Below are 20,853 nucleotides of genomic sequence, written 5' to 3' on the forward strand. Positions count from 1 at the left end.
GTACTATAGGAAGTTAAAGATTACATACGGATTCCAGTGTTCTTTGGAGATCTTGTATAAACTGCCAAACATAATTGGTAGAATTTTATCAATGTTCTCCTCAATCAGACTGAGAATATATTCGTTATTCCAGAAGTACAAAGCTCTTTCTGCAACCTGAAATAGAAGGGTTAGGGGTCAAAAACCACAAAATAGATTGCTACAAGTTATTTTTGATGCCTTTTTTTTTTTTACCTGAAAGTGTGAACTTGACACACACTTGGATATTTGCTTAAATAAAGGCTCTTCTATTTTTTTGAATTGCGTTGGTTCTATTACGTCTAAGATTTCTTCAATTTCACCTAAAAACATCACCTGTTGGTATAAAAGAAATACATCAAGAAGCATGAGAATGTTTTACATCGCCAGTGCAAACAAACAACATGCAGCTCAGACATTAGTCATGAATCCTGCAAAGAACAATGTACATGATTGCAATTGCATTAGACATCCACTTTTTTTTTTTGCTGTGTGAAAGAAGTCAATCAGCAGGTTCGGCTACCTGGTTACAGCTCCCATTGTGGAGTTGTTCTTTTGTGTAATTGCTCTGAACACTTAACAGAGCTGCTTTTGCAGAATATTTTTTCTTTACAGTTAAAAAGATGCTAGAATAATTTATTTCTTCACTAATTGCCAGAGAGGTAAATTACATTTACCTGAGATCTCCAGAGTAGCTTCTGTAGTGGTAAATAGTTAATATCTGATTTAAATTACAACCTGCAGAACACTAGGCAGGGGGCATAAAAAATTCAATACCACTCAAACAGGGGCAACAGAGTTAAAGAGCCCCACTTGTCAAGAGCTGTTGGGGTGAGATCTGGTGCCATGAGTCAAATTCCTGATTGTACTTATTTTAATTACATAGAAGAAAGACAACCAATAAAAAAAATAAAATTCCCAAGACCATTTCAAGTTATTTTCATACTATGGAGAACGAACTGAGCAACTGAGATACCAAGTAGAAGTCTATGTCTGGGTCATGTTGCAGATGACAACCCCCAGCCTACCAGTGTAACTAGTAACACACTTCTCACCCATCAAATCTCTTTCTCTATGCAGTATCTCGATAAGAATGCAAATTTTAACACAGTTTTTAACGTAGTAGCACAATAGTAAGAACTGACATTAAAAAATGGCAGAGCTGTCCAGCAAAGATGAGCACTCTTCAGTTTCAAGAACTGCACGTTTTCAGCAAGATCTCTTGAAAAGCACAGCAGAGGTAAGATGTATGAACCTGACATGCTATGTTTTACGTAACAGCAGACAAGAAGCTTGTACAAGACAAAACCAACCTCTTTCTGACTGCAAGTTTTTGGCCAAAATTTGAGCAGTCCTCTGATTACCTATATGAAAAATACAAACAAGTTAAAACCAGAACAAGTTTCTATTACATATCTGATATAATTTAAAAATAAACAACTAAATAAAATGACTTTGCTTTTCCCTATCCAGAGGTTCAATAAAAACTGAATACAGGTAAAAGTAATTCCACTGAAAATACATACTTTGTTGCCTTATTTAAACATTTATCTTGCTTTGGTTATCAGAACAATTTAAACCTTATCAGAAGTCTTTGATTATCCATTCCCACTCCACTCCCACCTCACATTAATCGATATCATGTTGATAACATCAAAGCATCACAAAATGAAGTTAAATCTCCTGTAGCTAGACAGCCCAGCATATTTTTCTCCTGATCCATGTGTTGAGGAGCACCTGTCTTGGTTTTGAAGCCCAAGAGCAAGCAGCGTACACTGACTGCACAAACAGGGTTATACAGAGGAGCCCTGTCCTCCACCACATCCTTTTTTCTTCTTTAATTTGAAGTGTGACAGACTGGAAACTCGAAATGATATGAACTTACAGAGAAAATAGTTTCCAGTATCTACACTGGAAACTATCACATGTAAGACTAGAAAAAAACCCTTCAGGAAACGTAATTAGAAAGCACAGCTCCTAAGAGGGGCAAGGTGGAGGAGGAGGGAAACAGGGAAACAACAACAAACAAAAAGACTGGAGGCCTGTTTCCTAGAAACAAACATCTGACATGGCATCTAAATTACAAAAGTAATGCTGGCTAAAAAAAGCCGTAACTGCATGTTTTGGAAGCAGAAACATTCCCCAAGCACTATAAACTTTCATTTGGAGCAAAGGACCTCTGCTTTTATGATATAACAGCACCTAATGGATCATACGCAACCATAAAGCTTACTCAACTACACGAATACTTTCCATATTTGATTTTTCCCATGTTGATTTTTTCTACTTTTAACCTTCCCAGCTGGCTTTTTTGTTGACAACGATGTGTACTTCCAAAAGTGACTTTCTGACAATAATAGGATTTTAAGTGCTCACCAGTTTCGATCCTAGGATACACAAACATTCTGCTTCTACAAAACTGAGTGTCACTTCAGATGAAACCTGGCAAGTGAAACCCCAGGCAGCTCAAAAACTTATGCTCAAATCCAGAAAAACAGCAAGTTACACGGGAAGAACGGCAGATCCCTCACAGAGCCTCAGCCATGCAGTTGTACCTAGTTGGTGACATGCCCCAGCCAGCCAGACTCCCATTGCCACCATCCCATACCTGATGGGGCCATTTTGCAGCCTGGCCACAGAGGCAGAGCTCGCTCCCTGCCCCGCTCCTCCGCTGCTGGCCTGGCCTCCTCGCTGCTGGCTTCACGAACACGGTGTGGTGACATGGGGAGGGAAAACCCTGAGCTCCATTTCTCTACATGACCTGATCTGGCAGTCCTCGCATCACCTGCTCCCCCTCCTTCAAGAAGCCAGGCTGGCATAAATTGATTACACTTGTTTGTCTAGGTTCACAATTTAAATACACTTTAATTCTAGGGCCACTTTTTCTCGTTAATTAGTTCGTAACTGAATGGCTGTTACACACTACTGAGATTTTGTATTTCTAAAGAACAAACTGGAACATTGACAGGTGCAATAGCTCATTCTGTCAACACCTTCCCTGCTCCCCAAAACAATGCAAGAAAGCCAAAAAATGTCAGATGGCTGCATTTGCCAAAGGAAAGCTGTGACAACCTACCATACACCTCTTAACTGGAGCATGAATTTCCTGGTGTTGGAAGCACAAAACTGGGTTAGCTACAGCAGCCCAGTTTCCAGCACTCAGCAATGAGTGCCAAATGTGCTTCACTACATAGACTCACATTCTCAACTTCTTAACTTGACAAAGAAATAACATGTTCTTAGCAGAGAAGTGCAGACCTCAACAACATACCTAATCCTCGCTTTTTAGAGGATCAGTTTCCAGCCTGACCATGCTTTCCCATTAAAAAAGCTGATACATGCACATTTAAGTTCAAAGATCTTATTCCAAGAAATACACGAATACAGATCCGAAATCTTACCGCTCTTTCTACACAAAACGCACACAATTAATATTCTTCCCCAGGCTACAAAGTTCCTATAAAGTTGACTTACAGCAGCAGACACCCGCTAGACAGCTTATGCACCAGGGCTGCACGTTCAGCCTGGTTCTCATGATATGAAATCTCTCCGATGTAAAGGCTGTGGCACTTAGCAGGGTTAGGTAATGAGCTCCTCTTGTCAGTTCTGCAAACATCAGGACTGACCTAAGGCAGACTACCGCAGTTACAAGAGCTCGGACTGAATGTCCTCTAAATTGACCCTGAGTGACAATTCCTGCCAGAATAATAACAGTGAGGTACTCATGAAGATAGCCTTCTGATGGAGTGCTTAAAATACTACTTGACCTAAAGCCAAATAAAAAAAATACAGTGCTATTTCATCAGTTGCCCCATCAAATTTCAACACTTACATTTCAAGCATTTCAAAAAGTTTCTTAAAGCTTCACTTATAAACACTCTTCTTTTATAAAACCAGTTTTACTGTATGTTCAAATTAATGACCAAGGCAAGCACAGGTCTTGTGTCTTCTCCATTCTGAATTCATCTTTACTGTTGATGAGGTGACCAGAATTGTAAGCTATGACCCAGGTGAAGTCTCAGAGTCGTACTGTGGCACTCCTACGTCAGTAAGACCTGCCTTCCCCCTGCAGAGTTTGGGCTTGGAGCCTGTATCACAGTTCTGTAAATTCACATCAGGACTTTGCCATGTTGTCACTTCATTCAGCCTTGCAGGCTTTTATGTAAGGTTACACACTTGCTGCTCATGTGTCAACTGTAACTGTACAAGTACCTGGATTGCTTTATCCCTTGGCTTAAGGAACTGAGCTTACACAATTCCTTTCTCCTCACCCTATCCAACAAAATCAGCTTATTGACCAGCTAAGCTGGCAACGCTGCAGTGCAGTGGGGAGGAAGGCTCTTCAAGCAGACAGGACAAATTTATACACGGTCAGGCCTACTTCCACCACCTACAAAATAACTTCTTTCCTGATGACGAACACCAACACTAAGTGACCCTGCAGAAAACAAGCTTCCACTGAAAGGTTGGTGAAGATTAGCATTGTTTAAGAAAAAACAAATCACATAAGCTCTTCACTTTTCTGTCACAAAAAGTGATGAAGCGTTTAAATTCCAACATACCCCTAACAGAATGACATCAGATTGTCAAACTAAGTTTCTCTTTGAGCTGGTCTGATGTTAGTCTGTCTCCCCACAAGCTGCTGTGCTGCCCTGCCTGCATTCTTCTTTATGGGCATTGCCAAACTACTTGCACAAAGCACTGCAATCCCCTTTCTGGCTGAACTGCCGATGCATGGCGTGGGAGATTCAACCTGGGAAAAGCCTCTGATGCCTGAAGCACCTGTACTGTAACTGCCAAGAGGCACCCCAGTAACTGAGAGGACAGAACAGGAACATCACATGGGGAACATCAGGGTCCTTCTGTCTAAATAAAGTGCTGTTACTCTTTCTCACTTTTATTTTCTGACTGTGTTTTCCCTGAAAATTAATGCTAGGCATAAGCCATCAGCACCAAAAACATTGAAATTTTAGTTGTTACCAGGAGGGAGTACAGTTGTTACATAAGTTCTTATATAAGGTGATTCACATGATCTCAGTGGTTCAAATTTTTATTTAAATTTGTGCTCCATCTTGGTTATAGACTAAGAGATACCTGCATTTTGAAACCCAGGACTTTCTTAACAACCATCCTAGATTTAATTATTATTCCCCCTCCCTCCCCCCCAATGACTATGGATCATTAATCAAGATATCACAGATAGCGCTGCTGTGCATTTCCAATGAGCTGCAGTGAGATACTACATTGAAATTAAAAATAGAAAAACATTCAACTGAAAAAACACTTACAGGCTCTGTTAAAGTTGTATCTTTTTCCAGGAACTGTACAACACAATAGGCGAGCTAGAATGTAATTCATATGATTATTTAGTTTAAACAGACACTGTTTAGACATTGCAGCAAAACTAAATATCCCGACTTATAATGGAAGCACTTCAGATGAGGAAGAAGGTACAAAAAACCCCAACCCAAACACCCCTAGAACAGCCATTTAAAGTTCTTCCAAACTAAACAAAATAGCAATTAAAACAGCAAGATATACAAGCTAGCTGTATCTTACAAAAACTTCCTGCATACCAAAAATCTTCAATTTTATCATCCTGGAAGAGAATCACTTTTAAATTTGACAGTACTTCCTTAACTCAGATCCATTATCTAGACAGGTTTTCCTCACCTTCAGTTCCTGTATTAACATTACACTGTGAATAAGCTAGGATTTTCAAACATCTATTTTTGGGGAAAAAGTTGGTACTTTCATTCAAAAGAAAAGCTTTAAAGAACAACTTTGACTGACCACACATTACTCAAATAATAGGTGTCAAAATTCAGCGGTAAGATTACATGTGAAAGGATGTTTGCCCATAGAGCTCAGATCCAGCTGAGGATCCTGTCCCCAGCAGTGGCCAGTAACAGACACGGGTGGAAGAGTGCAGAGAGTGCGGGAAGCATAAGGAGACCAAGTCACAAGCATGCTCTCCTGGCCCTCAGTGATTTCTGCCCAGGCCAAAATGTGATATTGTATGTTCCATAATTCCTTACATTTACCTATTGTTTAGTTACTCAGCATGCAGTTAAGTAACAAAACAACCACAGCTGTGCCATGCACAGAGCCATACACTAACCCTATTGCTGAAGCAGTTGAAACCCTAGATTCCATAAAGACTGAATTGGGGAAATCACAGTATGCTTCATCTCACAACATGATCAGAGACAAAATTATTTATGGGCACTGCATACATATTTCCATACTTAAGTAGTCTGCAATCAAGCATTACCTTTCTATTTTTTTTTGTAATCTGTTATCCCAAAAGAGGCAATTACAATACTGTAATTACAACAAACCTAACTTACTGCTCCTACCCTCAGGATAAGGATGTGTATGCATGGATCCCAAAAGTAACACAGCACACATCAATCTCAAAATCCCATTAAAGTGTTCCTGTGCAATATATCTATTGTTCAAAGACACAAAGGCTCAATCTTAAGCCAGCTTTAAGACTTTAAGAGCAGGCTAAATTGTGCTGTAGCAACAAAGCAATGGGCCACTCCTGACTGTGCAGTATGCTCAGTGCTGGTTTCCGGATAACACAAAGCCAGAAACATACAGTGACAAAACTGCTCCTTCATTTCCAAGTGGTATTTTGGTACATGGCACTAATGGTTTACCAAGGGATAGGTGAATAGCCTGGCCAACAAGCCAAACACTACTTTAAAGCACCCAGTACAGCCGAGTTTATAGCACCCTTTCAGGTACCAGTGGCCCAGATTAAACATATTACAGAAAAAAGGCTAGCTTGCTGTACTGATCTATCAGTGAGAATACCTTTGGCATATGACAGGTCCCTTTCATATCACTGACTCATTCCATGGAGCAGCCTATTGCACAGTAATAAACCACAAAGACAAGTGATTTAGTTAAATTAATTCCTAGCTCTCATATAAAGTTTTAACTGAGCTCTTGTCTTGATCCTGTTTGTAGGCTATATAGTCATAATGATTTCACCTTAATTAGAAACTCATTTCCTTGTATCTTTTGTCTATAAAGGAGCTATATTAGCAAGCTGACTAAGTTAACAAAGCAAATTTTTAATTAGCCACAGCAGAATTACTTGCGACTTTTCATCAAATACACTCAATACTCAAGTGCCATATGTCTGGAAAGGATATATATTATTCCTCCAATAAGACGATGAACGTCTGTGCTAAGTATAAGAATGGAAGTCAAATGAATAACTGCAACATTTTGACAGCATGTCATGGATCTACATAATTTCTGGCTGATCTGGAGAGCTATAATGCATTTCTGCCATTTATATCCAACACCCTTCCCCTCTCTTCAGTCACTGGAATTTTAGAAATAAAAAAGCACTTCTGAAATAAGCACCTGGCCATACCCCAGGTGCCTTTATACACAGCATTTCAGTTACATAAACGAAGTAGCAATGGAACAAGGTCCTAGGACTAAAGTGTGACTGAGTAGCAAACTACACAAACTTCAGCTGATGTGACTTCGAATTGCTGTTACATTCTAGCATTTTTAAGATATGCTAAATATCTCACAATTAAAACAAGATATGTAAGATCTTAAAAATAAATAAGTATCTGAGATTGCATTTGCAAATACCTCGGAATATCAACATTATAACACATACTGCTTTACATTTTCATTAGTTTCAAATGCAAATACAGGGAAAACCACAACTCTTAAAAATAGGCAAAAGCTTACCTGTGCATGAAACAAAGCTAATCCCTTTGCAGTATGCATGGGAATCAGAACTTTCATAAGGAACTGCTTGTGTTCTGCTTTCAGTGGCAGTGCAAAACCATTGATAATACTGAAAACATGAAGAAGTAGGATTTAATTTTATTTAAAAAAAAAAAAAAAAGTTTTTTTAAAAAAGTATTTTTATCACAACCTCCATTAGGCAAAATAATCTATGGTAAAGCTTACACACATCAGGAAGCTGATTCATTTTGCACAGAATCACTTAAGACAACTTGCCTTGCAGGAGAAAAAAATAGATGGTATATAACGTTTATGCTATTTTAACATTGCAGTTTGAACGCTTATTTTGAACAACTTTTCTGTACAAAAATGAAGTGAAAAAGTTGTCACTAACTCAATTTTATTTTAAAAGACAGTAGTAGAACAGCAGTCCTTCAGGCATGTTTTTTTTTCCCTAGATTTTAGATTAATTTGAGAAAATGGTATCCCTTTCACTTGATTTTCATTACGATTTTTTCCATGATACTTGCACAGTCTTTGGATTTTCAGTAAGGCAGTAATATTTATACATTTTTCTACTGTGAATATATCAGTGACAGTTTTAGAAAACTAGTAAAATGCTACCACAAAAAAACTTAAGTAAAAATGAAATTAGTGAATTAATGGCAAAAATGGTAACTAAAGCACTTACAAAGCTTTCCTGAATATCATTTAAACAAAACCAGCCTGCTGAAGATTAAAGCATTTTATTCAATGTGAGGTGAAAAGTCAACATTCACTGTCTGAGTCAAAGAACATGTCCTTTATTGGATATATTCCTCACAAGCAAGGACTCTTGAGAAATATTTTGCCTGTCATCTTTAAAACTTGTACTGAAAAAGAACAATTTATACTCAATATCCTAATTTTATATTCACATGGTAACTAAGACAGTATTAGATTATATCAGTGACTGCACTTTATCACTCATTACTATACTCCTCCCTTTCCCAGTTCCAAAGCAAGAAAGCTGAAGCAAACACCCACAATAACACTTCATACTTTTTCTGTCAGGTCAAGCTTACCTTCCTAATATCTCAAGAAGTTCAGCAACACCATTGAAGTGCTCTGTTTCATATATAAACCTGTTATGAAAAGAGACAAAAATTGAGAGAGAGATTCAAAAAAGAAAAAATCTTTAATAAATTTTAGATATTTGAAAGCCATATCACAGATCAAAACCAGGTCTTTTCATTCAAGAACAAATCACTGCAGTCACAGACCATGAAGGTAATATAAAATATTGCCTTACATACAGACATACAGCCAGACAGGGCATACCTGAGGAAAATGTTGTTGATCTGTTTCCTGATGAATGCTCGTAAACCAAGGAATTTTCCATAAATTCGATGAAGAACTGTCTTTAGGAAATCACGTTCTCGTGGGTCTTCACTATCAAAGAGCTCCAATAACTTTAAAAATTAAATTGAAATTTATTACGTTTAGAAGACTTAAATTTTGTCATGCTACTAACCAATCTGAGCTTTATCTTGAACTTACAGTTTGCATTAGAGAAAATACAATCAGTTTGACCTAAAATTTTGTTTGGATGTCCAATGTTACTTTCAAAATTAGATTTTTAGTAAAGCTGTTTTTTTTTTTTAATTATTTTTTTTTATAAGCAAACCTAGCAGCTTCATTTCAGTCATATCAAAACATATGTATCCAACAGACATGAACAAAGCCATTCCAACAATTACACTATCAAAATAAAAATGAAACTTTAAGAATGAGATTACCAAATTTTAGGTAAGTGGTTTAGGTAAGTGGTCTTTAAGATATAAGAATGAATCAATTTTATGTCATATATTTACAATTTCTTAATTAAAATCCTGTAATACTGCTTTCAATAAGCTACTCATGTGTTCAAGGTTAAGCAAACCCATAATTCTCTGCAGAATCATTTTGTAAGACAAGTCTATGATAAGAATAATGCGCATTTCCCCAGGGGAAGAAGAGGGATACATACGTTTAACAGAATGATAATGCATTAAAAATGGGCTGGGGGCGGGGGTGGGAAATCACAAGTAGAAGTTGGTTCTTTTCTGTCTGAATCTACTATCAGTGTCTCCTTTTATCTAAACACCTCCACACACCCCCTACCCCGCACACCCCATTTTCTTCTTATTGATTTTGGGTAATGATCATGTTTGGTATTGTTCCTATACAAGAATGTTACACATTCCAGATTTAATTAAAAAAATTACAAAAATCTAAATTCATAAGAATCATAAAGTAATTAAATTAACTGATTCTCTAAAACAGACTAAATGTCCCAATAAGCTAAGCTAGCAAGACTTTCCACACATTTTTGCTTTTGGAAGGTTTTCCAAGGATACAGAAAAGACTGCACTCTTGAAGACATCAAAAGGTATTCCAATCCCGTTACAGGCCACTACTTTAGTGTTGTTGTTTTTTTTTTTTTTTTTTCCCTCCTGTTTGTCCAAGTAAGAGCATATTTAGAAATACTAACCGTGCTCAATAAGTCAGTAACTTAGCTCAAGTAATCACTACAGCCTCCTGCTCAGTCCAGGTCTATGAGCTTAGGTATGTCTACACCAAGCAGCAACAGACACTGGAAACAGCTGTTCAAGAAGTTTGCTCGGGCTCATTTCATTTTTACATTTAGAAGGAATTTCTCAGGGTCACTATCCCACTTTTTCTCCCATTTATAGCTGTCTGTGCACTGCACTGTCTTTCTTGTACTCTAAAGATCACATGAAAACATCAGGAACTGAAGTTCTGCAATGTGGCTCCTAAGAACCACGGTCCAATTAGTGAATTGGATTTGCATGGCCAGTAGGTCAGCAGCAGCTTCAGCCTTGAATTTTGTGTGTAAGTTGAACAAAACAGAGAAGGGAACACCTATAAACAAGAACAGTAAAACCAAACAAACGGAAATATAAACAGTCACTGAAGGTGGGAAGGGGGAGTGTTCATCTATGTTGTTATTTTTCATTGCTGTACTCTTATGGCTTGCCAACACTCACTCAAGTTTTTCCTTGAAAAAATGAGTATTTTGACATGGTAAAAATCCCCTCTGAGGTAATATGGGACAAAAATTGTTACTGTATCATACAGCCTTGACAAGTTATATTTAACGTCTCACTTAACTTTCTTGCTCATAGTTACTTTGCATGGTGAAACATAATTTTCCATGATTTTCCTATGTACATTCTTACTTGATTTTCCCTCCGTGCTTAACACATGATAGTATGAGAATGACACTATCCACTAACAACAAGCAGGTGCTGGAACACACTTCATATACAGTAAGTTAGTTATTCACAGGAAAAACAATTCTGCTCTACATTTTCCCATTATAAACCTCTATGAAAAACACACAAAATAGCACTACAAAGCACTAAAACAGTTTAATTGGCCCACTGTTGATTTGACTGGAAATAAGTTACAAATCATTAAAAGCACAACTCATATTCACAAAATACAAAATACAAAAATCTTGTATTGCAAAACACTGAGGATACCACCTGAAAACAGTGTTTCTGAAGTTGCTAATTACATATAGCCTGTGCGATATGAAGTGCTGTTCATTTAGTGTTTGGCAGAAATCATTGCTGGAACAACTAAGGTTTAACCCAGTGTCAAAACAAAAGCTTTGCTTTCTCCTCAGCATACAATCGGCAGTTAAGTCTGAGATGAGGTCTTTGAATCTGAGATAGAAAACCTCTCTACTCACCTGCTGTACAAATCTCTGGTCAATGTATCTTTTTGCAATGCTAGGTTGAAAATCCGGGCTCTCCAAAAATCTTAGGAAAAATTCATACACCAACTACAAACATGAAAATGAAAATTTTGAACAAGTTAATAAGCACACCATAATATGGATTTTATGTATGTTATTTACATACATAAAAGGTATAAAAGGAAACTGAGGTCTAACACATCACTGCTTAATCATGGCCTCTAGTGGAATTACTGTAAGAATTACTGTAAGTATCAAGAACATTTTAATTCTCAGAAGAGTCAAAGCTTAATAAATAATTTACTGAAGATATCACTGTAACACAAAAATCAAGTGAAAGATCTAAGTATTACTCAAATTCACACTTCCTACTATATTAAGAACATATTATGTAGAAATAAGTTATCAAACACTTATCAGCACTGAGGGTAAAGTTAAGTGCTCTAACATTATGTAATTCTGTAAAAACAGATTAAAGAAAGTTTGCTAAATGCTTCTGAAGCCAGGTTTCAGCTGCAAGCTCCAAAAATGAAAGGTCATTAAAAAGCTGAATGAATATGTAGAAGCCTAACAATTGGGCTTAACGTTACATTTCTATATCCTGGGCATTCAATTCAAACAAAAGGACCTTCAGCAGATTTACCTTCAATATCCTTTATATTTTGTAGTACTTATTTCTATTGAGTTCAAGTCCCCATTCGCTATGATCCTGCCCACAGATGGCCCACAGATGGAAAGACAGACAGCGAGGGCCTGAGGTAGCAGAGAAAGGCATGAAGAAGCCAGAGCACAAGTCCCATATTTTTGGATTCATCAGAAGTCCAAGACAAATTACTGTTTCCATAACAATGGCAGGTGGGGGAGGATGCACGCTCTCCCAATTTATAAAATACACATCAGGCATCTCTTAAGACAGAATTGAGAAGAAAAATGTCTTCAGTTTAGATGCATTCAGGGCCTCTTATGGTCTCAATGACTAGTCTTAGCCCCACGATAGTTAAACAATTAGCAATAATACTAGAATGCAGCTTAGATGTATGCAGACATCACTGGCTGGACTCCTGAATAAAACCCCCACTGAGGTCATACACACAGGCATGTATTTCAGCGATTACCACTACAAGTACCTATAAAACCCCCAAAATCCAGCATCTGAGTAATGCATAATTAAAAAGTTCACTTGAGAAATACACTCAGCAATAAGCAATTTTATCTAGAACATTTGAGCTCGCAGTTATTACGCATAGCCTCAAGTGGGGTATGCTGTATCTGCAGAGCAGAAGCTCAAAAACACAAGTTCCCCTTCACTCTTTCCTCCCCTCTGACAGAGACCATAACAATAGCTTTTCAAATCAACAGTCCAAACATACACAAATGTCGTATAAACAGAATTGTATAAAACCCAAGCTTCCCTGCACAGCCTTAATTTGTCTTCTTGCACATAAACACTGCAGACAATAGCAGTTGCAGAACAATAGAGGACAATTTTTTAGAAGTCTGGTAATAGCCAATCCAACAGCGTAATCAGACATATTTCCACACTCCATCCTCTGTCTTAGGGATTGACCATGGCTACTGATCTTTTTCAAGCTAGAAATTAGATAAATTTGTTAGTGGTTTGTATTGAAATGGGAAGCATATGACTGGAGGGAAGTCATTAACGGTTTTATAGGATTTAATTTTGGAATTAAATTTCATTAACTATTCATACATTATTTCATATATTAAACATTTCTATCAGTGACCACAACAAATAATAGTCATAGGATAACTGCTGGGGTGATGCTGCATGCAATATTGGAAGCTATCACCAGAGGGGGGGGGGAAAACAATATCAGGGTATCAGTAAGAAAGGGACAAGAAAATTCTGAAGGCCTCAGGTAATAATAGACAGATACAGGACAGAACTCAGCGATTGCAAAGACAGTTAAAAAGACAAGAAAAACCTCTGCTGAGCAACAAGAAAATATTAAACTGAGAAATGAAGGGATGGATACTGGTCCTAAATGCTAGTAAACCACGGGTAACAAAGATCCAGCCACACAATGAAGCCATGTCAGCAACAAATGAAAACCAGACATATTCCAGGAAGATACTGATGTACGATACAGTACAGAGATGCACAGTCCTATGTATGCTGCAGAAAATCTATTAAAACCTGAAAGGATGCAGAGGAGCCCCTAGAATCCTGTTGGGCCCCAGTGCCCCTTATGAGTGAAGACTAAACGGGGATGTTTTGTTTCTCCTAAAGCAAGGTGGGGCAGAGAGGACAATTATGGCTTCTTTCCATAAATAGATATGGGAACAGGGATGAACAGCCAGCAGAAGAACTAGGCTAAAGCATAATGCTCTAACAGCATCTTTGTACAAACTGCCCAAGATTAACTTTAGGGTATCAATCAGAACCAAACCCAAGGTTTTGGAATAGGTGTGCTCGACTACAAAGTAGAACACATCAATACTAATGCAAGATTCTCAATATGTGATGGCAAAACTAATTAGTAGCATGTCTCGTTTCTACAACAGAGAAAAGATGCATTAGTCACTGTTTGAATGCTTTGTATAATCCTGGCTATTGCAGAACCTCAGTTGTTGCTATTGTTCTTAAAGAGAGGAGCTTTCAGAAAAACAAATATTTAGGGCTCAAAAATCCCTGAACAGCTAGCTACCCAATCCATGCTCAAAAGTGAGTTGTAGAGCTGGTAAAAGTGTCAAGTGACTCTGGAGTTCCTTGGGAAATCCATGAAGCTCTATCCAAGGTGTTTCAGGAAGCAAACTGTAATGGCCATTTCCGGACAGGCACCCTTCTTCTGTAAGCTAAGGCTTGCAAACTCAGAAGCACAACCCTAAGCATCAACAAGGAGAGTAAGGGTGGATTCTACCTGCAACAGACACTGGCTGGTCCTACCTTAAAACAAACAAACAAAAACCAGACAGCTATGCTCAACTTTCCTGAGTGTAAGTGAAGGGTTACCGTTAGTAATACTACTAAATCATGGGAGAACTGTTGGCTTTGGTAGTTCCAGTTCTCAAAAACTGGTCTGCGTGGGTAAAAGAGCAAATAATTCCTATTACATTTTGGTGATTCTGTGTTCCTTCTTGCAGGGACCACTAGAATGTTATTGCTTTAAGCTAACAACTCTACCATCCACAGGTCCCTAAATAGAAACACAGGGTGACTAACGCTAGCCTCTGTACCCTAGTTTAGTTGCTACAACTGTCTGGAGCATTGCTTTAAAGTTGTGTCTTTCATGTCACACCAGTTTCAATGTAGGTCTATAGTCTTTTGTAGTGGCTATGCATGCTGCTGGTAAGTTACTAAGACATTATATATGATGTTTTTGTATAGAGAAACGTCAACAGATTAAACAGAACAAAGAACAGTAGAGATTCAGATTTTCTCTTCTTCTCCCTCCCAGAAAACTGGCTATGTGACAGATCAGAATTTTGAATTCTACCATCCAGTTGTGGGCACATGAAATGTAAAAGAAAGGAGAGGAAAACACAAACTTGTCACTGTGCTGCAGTGAGCAAATCCATTCCAAGGACAGGATGAATAACTGACGCAGGAGAAGGAAATCCACGATCAATAATCAAGCAGCCTGGCCAAAACTCATTTAGAAAAAGGCAAAGGAAAACACTGAAAATAAAATTTCAGATAATAACACACAATACTCTTTCAATTTCTCTTAGACAAGCATAAAGCACAAAGTGAAACGGTCACAGAAACCACAAGTCTTTTTCTATAAGAAGAACTATCGTTTACTTGTGTCCTAAAGTGAACTGAGAAAACATTTACAAGTTTTACTCCTGAGAGACAGGCATTTTGAAGTCAGATGATGATGTTTCTACCGACCATAAGAGACATTTGCATAGCCCTTTTGCAAACCTCCCCCTGTCCAACCAAGCAATCCCCCTTTATTTGAGGCATAGCCATTACTCCTACAAATTAGACACAGACATCCACAAACTAATTATTATCACAGCCTTTTTTTTTTTGGTGATATCTTGTTTCTTACTTGGTTTAAGTCTGAAATACTATCCTGAACATGGAAGTTTAAATATCCAGTATTAAAAGTCCAGGCCTTAATAACAGCATTTCTTGATTATACTATATCATTGATATACAGGAACATATATGTCCATGTGGTATTATGAGGACAGAGTACCATCCCAGCTCCTCTGTGAGAGGGGAGCAGATGGTATACAGATATGCAGCAGCAATTACTCTTCTACCCACTATTAGGAGTTGCTACACAGCAGATTTTATTTAATAGATACTACTTTTACAAATTCAACAACGAATAACCTGAGATATGAATGTGGATGATTACAAGTGACTTGGAATTCCTCAACTTTTAACAGTTTATTGAGAAAAATTCATCAGTACTGCAAGTCAATCACGTGATTGATACAGCAACGCTATAATAATCACGAGATTGGTACAGGAGCGCAACAATAGAATAACTAACCAACTGTTACCAAACAACAACGCCTATATTGTAAAGTTTTTGCACAGAGGGAGGGAAGAGGGTGGGAAGAATGAGGAGATATCTATTTCTTGCTGAAAAGACAAATAAAGGCTATTGCTCCATTTTTGTTATTGTCACAAGAAACTGAATTGCTAACATCTGCTTATATTTCACTGAAATCATACAAAAATTGCTCAAGTACAGAAAACAATCTCTTAAATAAAGAACATAATTACCCAAAATACCCACACAATTTTAAGACATATATATACATACCACATTTCAATAACACAATCGCTCAATTTAAAACAAAACAAAACAAAAAGAGCATTTAAGCAATTTGGAATGCTTACATTCTGCTGTATTTATACATGCAAGGAAAACAACCACTTTTTCCCTTATGAGCATAGAAACACACTTATACTCGTAAAGCTCAATTCTAAAGTTCATATCAAAGGCAAAAAACTACTCAAGTATGCATTCCTGGTTCTTGCCTTACAAGATGATTTGAAAATAAAGGAATCACACACCTGTATGTGGGGCCATGAGGCTTCAAGAGTTGGCTCATCTTCTTCTGGATCAAAATCTGGATTATCGCTAGGTGGAAGTGTTCTGAAAATATTAGAACTAATCTGTAACAAAAAAAATGAAGTTTAATTGTATCACTTTTTATTCTTCCACAGAGCACACCGAACAAGGTATTGCTTTTATCCTAAAAGTACATGAAGTGACACCAGCTAAAAAAACACCTTTTTCTTTACATTTTTTAAAAGCCCTGAATTCAAACTGAGGAAAGCATGAGGCAGGCTAACGAAAATACCAAGAAATTAATTTTTGGCTTCATTGTTTTACAGATTTGCAGTTAGATATTGTCATATCTTTTTTTTTTTTTTTTTTCTCTAGAGCCATTAAAGTTAAAAGAACATTTTGTTTCCTCCATAATAAAACTTCTTTTTTTTTTTTTTTTTAAACTATGTGACATCAAGAGCTGAAGTTTTATATAAGACATCAAACACAGCATGACTAACCAATTGTGATTTAAACAGATCTCTTCACATCTAAGACAGACAATCCCAAAATATATCTAATTTTAGAGTTCTTCACTTAACTTCATTTCAAGGTGTTCTTTACTTGTAAGAAAGAGCTGAAGAACTGTTTACAGTTTTTCATCTTCCGTCATTTCAAGATATTTCAAGGTTTGGGGAAGTCAAACTTATGTAACAATTGTAACCTTTTGATCTAACCACAGAGTAACTTAGAGAAAAACAAAACAAAACAAAACAAAAAACAGAAAAATGGTAATCAAAGTAACTCAGTAGCAAAATAGTCATATCAAATCAATTTCAAAAGAGCAAATTTAAAGGGGATTTTTCAAGTATATGCAAGTCTGGATAGAAAACCCATCTTTCGCATGTCAGAAGAAAAATAAATGCCATGTCATCTGCCAGATGCAACACACTGGATTTTAAATCTCTTTAACACGAACAATAGAGAACATGAAGTTAACTTCATTTCTGCATTTTCTACTGTTCTCTCAGGAACAGGTTTAACCCAATTTTTCCAATTAACTTTCAAGCACATTAGCCTTTTCGATCAAACCTGTTTCAAATAGCTGCTAACCACCCAACCCTGCTAAGCACAAAAGAAAGACTGTTTGACAGTTCGCAGCAAATGCTACTGCACAGCTTCCATGGAGTCTCCAAGGTGTTGGAAGGATCCTGCAAGAGGGCTTGAAAATATCCTGAAGTCACCAGCTGGCTCTGCATAGCTGAATCAGCTGCTTCATTAAACAAGGCTTAAAGCTACTGCATGAACTGACTTTTCAGTTCCTCCATTCTATGCCCCATCCCTGTGGCCTGCTGGACACGTTAAATCTGCAGGTACTGCTGCTCTACACTAGAAGGGCAATGATGTTCTGTGGATATGTGGATATGGCCATTAGAGCACGATCTCCCAGTTTTCTGAACAGCAGAAGCTGTATTGAAGTTGTTTGATGCTGCAAACATAACAGGACACAAGTAAAAGTGTCTGGGGGAAGGAGGGGAAAAACAGGGGTTTGAGAGAATTTGCATTTTAATCAAAGCCAAGGACCAAATCTTGGTTCTGTTACTTGATAATGTCTACTCTTATTAGGCATGCAAGAAAAGATCCACGAAAAACACACAAATCAGTCCCCTACTGAGGCTACACCTCTGGTAACAGTTCTTCTGGTAACATCTCTTGACAATACATCCTATTACTTCTAGATGCATCCTGCTGAACTGACCCAGTCAAAGTCTCTAGTCCAAAGCAAAGGTATTAACTACCAAACACATTGCTGTAGCAGAGAAACAGCAGTTCTCTCTGCCAGATGTTTCAAAAACTAATTTTATGATTTCCAGAGTATTCCATACATCTACTAGCATTATCAGTCTCCATAGAAAATCTTAGAACAAGCTGTATACAGTTTTTATACTAACCAGTCTCCCCTAAAGAACTGCTTCAATGACTTCGTTATATTTGAAATAGTTTTGCTTCCAGTTTCACCTGCTTCTTCTACTAACGTCTTGCTTCCAAACATGGTACAGGCTATAGCTTTCGAGGTTCCCAGGAGGTTTTAAAACTTTTAAAAGACTTGTAATGCCAACCCCTAATTTGCTGTTAGCTTCGGAGTACTTTCAATAGACAATTTCCAGACCGAGGAACTGCTAATTTTGGATGACCTAGAAAGGAGGTGCACAGCCCTTTGTGCTCCCCCTTCAAAACTATTCGTAAGCAAAACTTTTCCTCAGTTCTTAACACAAAGACTTTGGCAATGGAATTACAGAAAAATCAGGTTGCCTGGTACACCAAAAAATAATCCTGCACATCTAAACAAAGATATTTTTATAATCTTATCCCATCCTTGAGGGCCTGAAAATGTATTAGTGTCATTTCAACTAGTGCTGCCTACCTCGGGATCCAAGCAGAGGAGGGACAGTTGCAGGAGGCACGACTGTGTGCTTTTGGCTCAGCAGCTATCACAGTATCAGAGACCATGCAAAGGCAAGGAAAGCAAAGAGACCTCCTCACCTGCACACACCTTGCCTATGTGCTGCTCAGCAACAACAATATTTTTCCTCTTGATATCTGTAAGGGATTGTTGACTTTGCCTCCCCAAGACAAAGGCAATTCCAATGAAACTGTGCTGCTTCCTCTGCAAGCTGCAGGAAAGGGGTCCCAGGTCTAGGGAAAGACGAGGTGCTTTGGAAAGAAATTAGCTCTGTTTCTGCCACCAAGGCCACTATGGCTTTTTCTAAGGGGATTGCTGTGGTCTGTCCATCCTTTACTACCAGCCACAGTAGTTGGGATTCACTAAGGCTGATTTCTACTTTTTTTGCCTCAAAACCACTATCCTTCAAACTCTGGGGGAAACAATAAAATCAAATGCCTTTTCTTTTAATGCACTAACACTGAAGAGAAAAAAAAGTCTGAAAAAATAAATTAAAAAAAGTTCTACAACTCATAGAAGCTACAATGAAAGGCCTCAAACCTGATACACGTGTTGTTTGAAGGGAGAGACCCATTCCAGAGCTCTTTCTGAAAGCTGGTACTTAGTCCTAATTCATAGCAAAGACCTTTGCTGCTGCCAGTTGCCAGGGAGACTAAAAATACTGTTCAGGCTTGGAGTGATCTTTTGTCTCAAGCTCTGGAAAAGCTCTCATTGAGCATTTAAGGCCTTCTTCGTTTTCTGTCATTTTAAGGGAGAAAAGGAGATGGAAGGTTGTTGGAAAGAAAAATAAGCATCCACAGAGCCCAATCATTTGCACAACAACAACAACAACAACAACATCCTCAAAAGAACAGCTTAACACCATATCTCCAAGAAAAGGAAGCAGCTCCAACATAAAAGAAAATCTCTTCACCCTTCAACAAGTATGGTAGGCTAGTTAGTATACTCCTTCTTTGAACAGCAGGCTACAGAGGACACACACAGTAAGAAAATACTAGAAGGATTCAGGCTTGTTGCCACCAGCAGTGGGGGAAAAAAAGCTGAGGAATAGGTGGACAGACTCTGTCCTTTATGGTGTTGGGTAAAAAAAAAAAAAAAAAAAAACAAAAAAAAAACAGGAAACACATCTCCTTTAAAGTAAATAAATAAATAAACAACAGAAGTGTCCTAGATCTTTTGTGACAATTAAGCAGCATCTGGTGAAACAGACAAAACTATTAGAAGTGTTTCAATATATCTTAGCTCTTCAGTATAACAGTATAATTTCTACGCTTGTTTATATTAATGTTCTTAGAAAGAAAAAATATAACAAACAAACAAACAAAAACAACACTGAAGGAAAAAAAAAGATTTCAGTGTATAGAAAACCATAAAAAGTTGCAGGCCATATTCTTAAGTCTGCTTACTCACCCGATAGCTACTTTCAAAGTTAGCATTGTGCATATGTAAATTTACCCAAAGTTTAGACAACCGTTAGCCTAAATGCAAGGGGACTAAACACGTTATTTTTACATTTCAAATATCTAGAGAAATCAGTTTTGAAAGCATTCTGAAGTATTTTAATAGTCCTTCAGTTATGTTCCCTGCACGTGGAGTAGTAGTTATATGTAAAACAGCTCTTCTGTAGCATTTGAAAATGCACATTAAAATCTGGGAAAGTCAGCAGATACGGCCACATATTTTGTTGCTTATTCAACAAGCCATTTGTAGAAATTGCACGGTACAAGTCATTCTGTGGTTTACGACTGAGAAAACCACTTAGACCAATCCAGCACAGCTCTCTCAGGCCCAAACAGTAACAAACAACCACACCAAGTATTTACAAAGCACAGTCGTTTTCTTACACTGATAAACCTTTCTGTTGACACTAGCACCCACAAGAATCTTTACCAGAAGACCTTATGCTGTCATTCCACTGCCTT

At 37.7% G+C, this 20,853-nt stretch overlaps 1 protein-coding gene across 1 annotated transcript in view; it reads right to left on the reverse strand.

The window, feature by feature from the left end:
- The window catches only part of PPP2R5A (protein phosphatase 2 regulatory subunit B'alpha), a 43,741-nt gene that overhangs the window by 4,236 nt on the left and 18,652 nt on the right, over positions 1–20,853 (reverse strand). The window contains exons 3-11 of the mRNA XM_084285112.1: positions 16,491–16,592; positions 11,483–11,575; positions 9,064–9,194; positions 8,808–8,867; positions 7,744–7,852; positions 5,307–5,360; positions 1,332–1,382; positions 235–354; positions 29–156 (exon numbers count right to left, since the gene is read on the reverse strand). Coding sequence (XP_084141238.1) covers positions 29–156; positions 235–354; positions 1,332–1,382; positions 5,307–5,360; positions 7,744–7,852; positions 8,808–8,867; positions 9,064–9,194; positions 11,483–11,575; positions 16,491–16,592 — 848 coding nt within the window. The remainder of the gene's footprint in view (positions 1–28; positions 157–234; positions 355–1,331; positions 1,383–5,306; positions 5,361–7,743; positions 7,853–8,807; positions 8,868–9,063; positions 9,195–11,482; positions 11,576–16,490; positions 16,593–20,853) is intronic.

This window comes from Netta rufina (genome assembly GCF_964035555.1).
Source record: "Netta rufina genome assembly, chromosome: 3".
Lineage (NCBI taxonomy): Eukaryota > Metazoa > Chordata > Aves > Anseriformes > Anatidae > Netta > Netta rufina.